Below are 8575 nucleotides of genomic sequence, written 5' to 3' on the forward strand. Positions count from 1 at the left end.
TAAGGATTTTCATTAAAACAGGCTGATACACTTCGCTCAGCAGCTGCTGGTGGTGCAGCTTTGGGGGGCGTCTGTAAAACACATGAAGGTTTAAGTGCAAAGAGGGAAAGAGTGCACGGAGCTTGCAGAACACACCAAAGAATTTCTGCTCATGCTCAAATATAATCCATCTGACAGGCTCTGCTCATTTAGTGCAACAACATCTACAAGCCTGCCAACTACAGAGAGAACCACTGGCCACACTGACCCTCATCATCCCTACATAAAAGAAGTGGTCACTGTTGTTGGAATGAAAGAGGATTCCTACAGGACGACTTGCTGTGTGCAGGTCCATCACAGTCATGAAATTCTAGATGACGTCTGTGATATTTAATTGTTCACCCTTAAGAATCCACCTGAAAGCACTTACTGATTTAAAACGTTCCCCCTACTTTCAACATACATCATCAGAAGGGGGCTTAGTCTAGTCTTCAAGCCAGAACACCTTAGTCTAGGTAGTACTGTGGTACCACTGTAGAAGGTGAGAGACCATGTTTACAACAGATGTGAATTTTTCAATTTGGCTTAAGTTTTAGACTTTTACTCAAGTGGTGTTTTAATAAACGACTTCAACTTTTACTTATGCAAATTTCTGACACAGTGTGTTTACTGTAATTTAGCCATGGCACTCTTTTCCACCGCTGTAGGGCCAAGTACAAAAAAAACAAAAGCACCCCGTGGTAAAGAGTGAAACGAGTAGCTTACAAAATGTGAAGCAAAGCATTATTATGCAAAAGTTAATGAGACGAGAAATAAAATCCCCCCTTTTCAATTTCGGCTAACGAAACGGTGTCATAGGCCTGATAGTCATCTTAGCTAGAAAAATCCAATAGAAAAACCTGTATGACTTGGTACTACACATAGAAAAAGAGCACAAAGGTAACCAGTATTCAGGCGCTGCTATGTGTATGTCATCTTTTACAGTTTATAATATACACAGATCAACATATGTATTCTTTTGAATAATACTGGCCACCTTTGCCTCCGTCTTTACGGTGAGGCATCTAAAACGTAGACCGGAGGCTAATAGAACTTTAAGGCCTGTATATCATACCCTAAAACTGATTAAACAATGTGTGAAGTGATTTCCAATTAATTTCCAATTTCAATTTTCAAGTAATTTACTACTTTATTACTATTATTATTAAGAAGTCCCAGCGATGGTGTTCGTATCAGCTGCAGTGTGTAATATGTAAACACACAGGAACAAGGCCGAAAACCCAACAGCATCCTGTGGTTAATACAGCAAAATCAAGCACAGACATCTCTGTGCCTCTGACTGAGCTTGGACTAGTTTAATGACATGAGGGCGAAAGCAAATCCAGTACAGAAGAAAAATCCCACTACCACGTTAAACAACACTGGGTCACCGCTGAATAACCATGTGATGTATTTATTACACACGGTGTTTCCTGAAAATGCTGGTAACAATTTCAGTGACGGGACAGGACCGTCTACTGCAGAGTCACAGGCCAGAAAGACCAGTTTACCACTCGCCCAGCAGGTTCGCTTAAAGCATCTGGGAAGATTTCTAAAATCTCTGAACTACTTCTGGCCAAACTTCGACAGAAGCATAAAACCCTGTCAGTGACTTCACTTAACTTAAACAGCTCGACTGGACATTTTGCCCCACACTGGCTTCTTGTCGGAATTTCCGTTCCACCTTAAATGTTGCAGCAGTTAGATTGCAGCGAGTAAAGCCACCACATTGTACCTGCTGCACCATTTAAGGTGGACCGGAACATTCTCCTAAGAAGCTGCCGGATAAGCAGCCAACTTCAGCTTCGTCACTGGTCTACAGTTAAAATGAATTCAAGTTGTGGTCAGTGTTATCTAACCCTACGATATGTAGAGAATCTAGAGCAGGAACTGTTTTTCATATTTCAAAAATAACAGTGAACAACCACAACTGAAGAAACTCGCAGCTACAGTTTAACACTGACCAGTGTTAAACAGCTGCTACTTACATCACACAGTCACGGTCATTATCGTTCAGGCGTAACTATCCTCTATCCGAGTCCGCTCCTATACCTGCGGCGAGGCGGCTGGTCTTTCGGTTACAGCGGAGAATTCAGGCTCTCCACCCCCCTTTAACTCCAACTACCTGTTGCTGTCAGACAAACAACATGGCTGCCTGCTCGGCCTGCCGTTCACGGGCCTTCGCGTTTGTCTCCACCCCTATTCCGACAAACCCCGCCCCCGTGTGTCGATTGCTCTGTGATTGGGCAGCAGGTTCACCCTCACACGCACGCGCAGTCAGAGCCACGCTCTGCCATAGATATATACATCGAGATGCCGCGTTGGATCCAGTCAGCCACGTCAACGGCGCCGCCATTTTAGCGCGGTCAACCTCGTCGCTGGACTGCATTCAGTACCGCAGTGATCCACGCTCATGTTTGTGTGCTGCGTATTGTCTGTGTGGTGTTTATGTAGATATGGCCGTGAGGTTCATGAGGCAAAGAGAACCTGTTGATGTGATTGTTTTTTCCTCTGGTTTTATTTTAAGCTTGTTTCATTTAATAGTCTATTTGGGGGATCTTAACTTTATGTAGTAGTTATTTATTTACAATGACCTTACACAAAGCTGAAGTCAGCTTCTTATTTGTCAGCTTCTTGTTCAAATTTCCACCTTAAATGATGCATCAGCCAGCATCTTGTTCAAAGTTTCCTGTTCCACCTTAAATGGTGCATCAGCCAGCATGTTGTTCGAATTTTCCTGTTCCACCTTAAATGGTGCAGCTTGAGGCAACAGAAAGTGGCTGCTGCACCATTTGAGGTGGAATGGGAAAAGTCGAAGAAGCTGGCGAATAGGAAGCCGACTTCAGCTCCGTCCTTCTTACTGTGTTTTGGGTGTTTGTTTTATTTTTTATGTGTATTAATATTAGAAGTGATTCACACATTGATGGATTTGCTGATGTGTCTGATTGTGTTTCTCGCGCTAAACTCGGTTTTTAACGTCAGGTACAGACTGAACACTTTTCTGGTGGTCCGGACGGCTAATTATCGCGATCAGTTATTAAAGTAATAGAAGCTACCGAGAGCAGATCCGTGCAGCCTGGATTAATCTGTGTCAGAGGATTATAACGAAACAGATTTGGTGAAAATCGGTTGAGTAATAAGGAAGTTGTGGCTGATTTAATCCTGAGACTCATCGCCTCTCAATACAAGTGAATCTGTTCACAAGCGGATCTTGACCTCTCCAACATGGCGGACGCGCAGACGTATCGCCTAAGCTAGAAAACAACAGGCAACGCAGCATCTCGGTATGGATCTCTATGTGCTCTGCGCTCAGCAGTTCACGGATCGCCCATGCGAGCATCTGCAACTGGCCAATCCTGACGGAGGAAGCGGGATTTGTCGTAATACGGGTGGGGAAAATACGCCTGCCCGACAGGCAGCAGCCTTAAAGCTGGGTGTTGCTGCCGCCTGCTGTCAGAGGAGCACCACTGCACTATTATTTGGGTATTTTCTAATAACCTGTGTGTTCATAGTGAAACGAAAACTTCACATACCCTTCCACTACTTATAGCAAAAAACTTTAAAATAGTAACTTTATAGGTGGGTTGCACCAACAGTAATTAAGTTTAAAATTAGGATTAAATAAAGGTTTTGGGATTAAATCTATTAATCATGTTGCACTAAACTTTAAAATAATCCAGGTTACATTCAAATAAGTATTTAATGATTTGAATGTTATCCTGGATTACTTTAACAGTAAAACTAGTAAAAAAAAAAGTAATCCTCTTGCACCGTTACTTAAAACTCAGATTTAATCTTCACTCATGGATTAAATTTAAACTTAAATTTAATGTTACAAAATGTGTTTTAAAAAATGGTTGTTCTCTACAGAACAGGAGGTCTCTCTCTCTCTCTCTCTCTCTCTCTCTCTCTCTCTCTGAGCAGAAAACATGTCAAGCACCTCAGAAAACTTCACTCACTTATGGTTAACTATTCAACCCTATTAGCACTCAAATAGCGTTTGTGCACCTTACTGAAATAGAGGAAAATAAGCACAGCAGCAGGATTGCACTAACATAGCTACATTTTACCATTACAAGATGCGTGTAAAGGAAGTAAACAGCTGAAAACTATCTTCATGTTATACAGTCTATGCTAAATATACTCCAGGTTTTGTTGACCTGTTTGATCTATGATAAACAATTTTGCAAGTAGCTAACAGGCTAAAAGTCTGCTAATAATACTCAGTAATAGGCCTTGGATATAAATAACTTAGATATTGAGCTTTTACTGTAAAACTGCTTCAGAATAACATACATTTGCATCTTGTATCTTTTGATTATTATAAGCTGTTTTCTCAGGTTTGGCTAAATGTTTAAATGACTAAATTTGCTCTTTGCCTATGAGAGCTGTTTGTGGTATAACAGGTCTATGCTAGTTTTCTCTCAAAATTAAAATATAAATAAACTTAGACAATGATTTGTGTCCTTGCTGCTTATTTAAACTGCTGAATTAATCACGGCAAATGAGCAAAATACTGGCAGGTTTTGGTTTTAATCGCGGATGTATGTGGGAATTTGTGTCCATGTTGGATGAGAAGGCCTGGCTCACAGTCGACCTTCAATTCATCCCCAAAGTGTTCAGTAGGGTTGAGGTCAAGGCTCTGTGCAGACCACTGGACTTCCTCCACACCAAACTCAAACAACACCTTTATGGACCTTGCACTGTGCATATTATGAAAATGTTTCAGAATTTTGTTTTGCTTTAAAAAAAAAATCACAAACTAAACTTTTTTCCAGTTTTCTTTTTGGAGGAATAATTTGCAATCACAACAAATTAATCAAACTCTGTAGGAATAACCAAAAGCTTCATAATAAAACAGTTTTATAAGCTGAAATAGAATTGTACTGTGGCTGAAATATTGTGATATCTTCATTGATATCTTATTAAAAATAAATCTATGTATATCTAACTTATACCCTGCGATTTCAAGCAATGTTCTCAACATGGATGGGTTCTGCCTAGAGCAAGAGACTGGACCTCCATTGAACTCTGAAGGTTGTGAATTGGTTGTCTAATGGTTTTCTGAAATGGTTGTCTAATGGTTTTCTAATGGTTGTCTGATGGTTTTTGAAGGTGTTCTAAAGGTTGTGTAATGGTTTCCTGAAGATTGTCCATTGGTTGTCTAATTTCTAAGTTGTCTAATGGTTTTCAAATGGTTGTCTGATGGTTTTTTTGGTGGTGTTCTAATGGTTTTCTGAAGGTTGTAAATTGGTTGTCTAATGGTTTACTGAAGCTGCTCTAATGGTTTCTAATGATTCTCTGAAGGTGTCACACCCACTGGCCGTTCCTTCATTCAGAGATCAGCTTCTCGGAATATTGAGAGCTGACTCCTCCCACACTCACGCACCTGCCTATGTTTGATTCTTCCAACTGGATCGCAAGGCAAAGAACAAAGAGGTGAAGAGAGGGATGCGCCACTAGACTGAGCAGGGCACCCTCAAGACCTGGCTTGGCCTATGTTTTTCACCTATTCATTCTCCTTTCCCACGACCCGCAAGTCAGAAACGAACAGGTGTCGTAGAGTAGATTAATGAATTTTAGGAATTTTAGGAACACATCATCAGTAGTGTACCCCAGAAGTCATCAGGTGTTTTCGCCTTAACACTATACACCCTCATCTGAGGCGGCCAGCCATAGGTTGATCAAGCCCAGGCTTGTGTCCCATGCCCAAATCAGTTATTTATTTTTAAAGTATTATATTGTATAAAAGCTAATGCAGTTTTTTTTTTTTTTTTTTTTTTTTTTTTTTATAGATAAATGCTGTTGTATTTTTAAGAATGCTATTTTTAGCCTTTTTTGCTTTTTACAAAGTTGGATTTTTTATTGTTAACTGTGGTGTGTGTGCTGATAGAAGACTGGGCGCTCATTTAAGATCTGTTTGCCCCAGACCACCTTCCCTGCGTGCTGTCCTAGTGGACCCAGAGAGGCTGAATACTTACCCCTTGCCCAACTGACCCTTCGTTAACACCGCTAGGTTGCCCAGGTCAGCCAGACAAGGTCTGAGAATTTGGGCCTATCCCAGTTAGTCTCCCCTAAGCGACGGGTAAAAACCAGGACCAGGAAACCGTGCCCCAACCACCCGTTGCCAGGTGGCTGACTCCAAGACCCGGGAAGGTAGGTCCCGTGCAATACGTCACCTCCCAGACAGTCTTGGCGGAGGTCCAAGCGGCGGATAGCTTTCCTTCGAATTCCCGGCCGGTGTTGGTCCACGCTGAAATATTTCCGGAAAATACCAAGCTTCTACCGCTTTGGATCCCCTATTTGGGGTTTGTACACCATGGCTGACTGTCCCCTCCACCGTTTAGGTGCAGGGATTCGTCAAGCTTCTACCAGAGGCGCTCACCCCATCTATCAGCGTTGTGGTTTTCTGGGGGATTTGGATCTTGGCTGTGGTAAAATCCATCGCGGTGAACTCTTGTATTTTTATGTTGTAGAATTGTTCTTCAGAGTACCAGCTTTTATTAGCAAAAAACCCCGTGTCCGTAAATGGCATCGTTTTGGAGTTATTAGCATTTGAAGATTTGGTTTTGTGACCATTTGCATATTGGGAAGACTCCCAGCATTCCTTGAGAATCTACCATCATCTAGACTTTTGTTCATTTTGGTGTGGTTCCTGGTTTTGTTGGCTTATTTGATATAATGGCTCCCTATGACAGGGAGTCACTCGCACCATTCTCCCCCAAGGGACGAATAGTGGGCTCCAAATTTGGGCTTGTAGTCCCAAGTTATAGTTTGGAGTCCACCCCTGGTTAAGGTGGGGGGGCCCCGTTGTTTGGCCCCCAACCACAGATTGGGTGGGGGGGGAGAGTTAGGGTAGAGGTTTGGTTTAGGCCCTAGGTTATCTTTGGGGGTTTTAGAGTTAGGGCTAGTGCTGTACTTAGGCTTAAGATCAGGTTCAGGCCCAAGGTAGACTTATGGTTGGGCTTGGGTTAGGGTTAGGCCAGAGGTTTGGTTTAGGCCCTAGGTTCTGTTTGGGGCCTTAGGGTTAGGGCCAATGCTATGCTTAGGCTTAAGGCCATAAGGTTAGGTTTAGGGCTAAGTATAGGGTTAAGGTTAGGTTTAGGGCTAAGGCTAGGGTTAGGTATTAGGGTTTAGGGTTAGGTTAGGGTTAGGGTTAGGGTTAGGGTTAGGTAGTTAAGGTTAGGTATTAGGGTAGGTTAGGGTTTAGGGTTAGGTAGGTTTAGGGCTAAGGTTAGGCTTGGGTTAGGGTTAGGTTAGGTTTAGGGTTAAGGTTAGGTATTAGGGTTAGGATTAGGGTTAAGGTAAGGTTTAGGGCTAAGGTTAGGTTTAAGGGTTAAGGTTAGGTTTAGGGCTAAGGTTAGGTTTAGGGCTAAGGTTAGGTTTAGGGTTCAAGGTTAGGTTAGGGCTAAGATTAGGGTTAAGGTTAGGTATTAGGGTTAAGGTTAGGTTTAGGGCTAGGATTAGGGTTAAGGTTAGGGTTAGGTTTAGGGCTAAGGTTAGGTTTAGGGCTAGGATTAGGGTTAAGGTTAGGGTTAGGTTTAAGGCTAAGGTTAGGTTTAGGGCTAGGATTAGGGTTAGGGTTAGGGTTAGGGTTAGGGTTAGGTTAGGGTTAGGGTTAGGGTTAGGGTTAGGTTAGGGTTAGGGTTAGGGTTAGGGTTAGGGTTAGGTTAGGGTTAGGGTTAGGGTTAGGGTTAGGTTAGGGGAACATACAATGACTTCCCCCATCAACGGTCATCAGACAGTTGTGGTTGGATAGGAAGATCAAGGGTAATGCACGGGCCACCGCTTGTTAAGCAATGCCATCGGGCCTTCCAGTCCCTCTGTCTGGGAGTGAATCTCCTTTTATTTATTTGTTTATTTGAAAATTGTTCCTAGTAGATGTAGTTATATTTAATTTTTCCAACCGCTCTGCAAGGCAAAGAACAAACAGGTGAAGAGAGGAGTGCACCACTAGACTGAGCAGGGCACCCTCAAGGCCTGGCTTGGCCTATGTTTTTCACCTATTCATTCTCCTTCCCACACAATAGCAAGTCAGAGAACGAACAGGTGTGATACAGTAGGTTAATCAATTTTAGGACACATCATCAGTAGTGTACCTCAGAGTTATCAGGTGTTTTGGCCTTTAAACCCTATATTTATTTGTTTATTTGAAAATTGTTCCTAGTAGATGCAGTTATATTTAATTTTTCCAACCGCACTGCAAGGCAAAGAACAAACAGGCGAAGAGAGGAGTGCACCACTAGACTGAGCAGGGCACCCTCAAGGCCTGGCTTGGCCTATGTTTTTCACCTATTCGCTCTCCTCCCCACAACAGCAAGTCAGAGAATGAACAGGTGTGATATAGTAGGTTAATCAATTTTAGGACACATCATCAGTAGTGTACCTCAGAGTCATCGGGTGTTTCGGCCTTTAAACGCTATACACCCTCATCCGAGGCGGCCAGCCATAGGTTGATCAAGCCCAGGCTTGTGTCCCATGTTCAATTCAATAATTTATTTTTAAGGTATTTTTATGTCTTATATAATATAAAAGCTAAATTAAATTTTGGGGTTGG

The 8575-nt window shown here is 42.4% G+C and overlaps 2 protein-coding genes across 4 annotated transcripts in view; one reads left to right on the forward strand and one right to left on the reverse strand.

The window, feature by feature from the left end:
- itsn2b (intersectin 2b) overlaps positions 1-2208 on the reverse strand; it is a 56149-nt gene extending 53941 nt beyond the window's left edge. For 2 of the 3 annotated variants that reach the window (XM_036594078.1, XM_036594076.1), the window contains exon 1: positions 2007-2208. The gene's annotated coding sequence lies outside the window, so the exon portion shown is untranslated. The remainder of the gene's footprint in view (positions 1-2006) is intronic. The other variant, XM_036594077.1, reaches the window with a different exon arrangement.
- Positions 2209-5003: 2795 nt separating this feature from the next.
- Positions 5004-8575, forward strand: part of LOC118823831 (CUB and zona pellucida-like domain-containing protein 1) — a 27555-nt gene continuing 23983 nt past the window's right edge. The window contains exons 1-2 of the mRNA XM_036593670.1: positions 5004-5055; positions 6115-6174. Of these exons, the coding sequence (XP_036449563.1) occupies positions 5004-5055; positions 6115-6174 (112 nt within the window). The remainder of the gene's footprint in view (positions 5056-6114; positions 6175-8575) is intronic.

This window comes from Colossoma macropomum, unplaced genomic scaffold (genome assembly GCF_904425465.1).
Source record: "Colossoma macropomum unplaced genomic scaffold, Colossoma_macropomum, whole genome shotgun sequence".
In the NCBI taxonomy this organism is placed as follows: domain Eukaryota; kingdom Metazoa; phylum Chordata; class Actinopteri; order Characiformes; family Serrasalmidae; genus Colossoma; species Colossoma macropomum.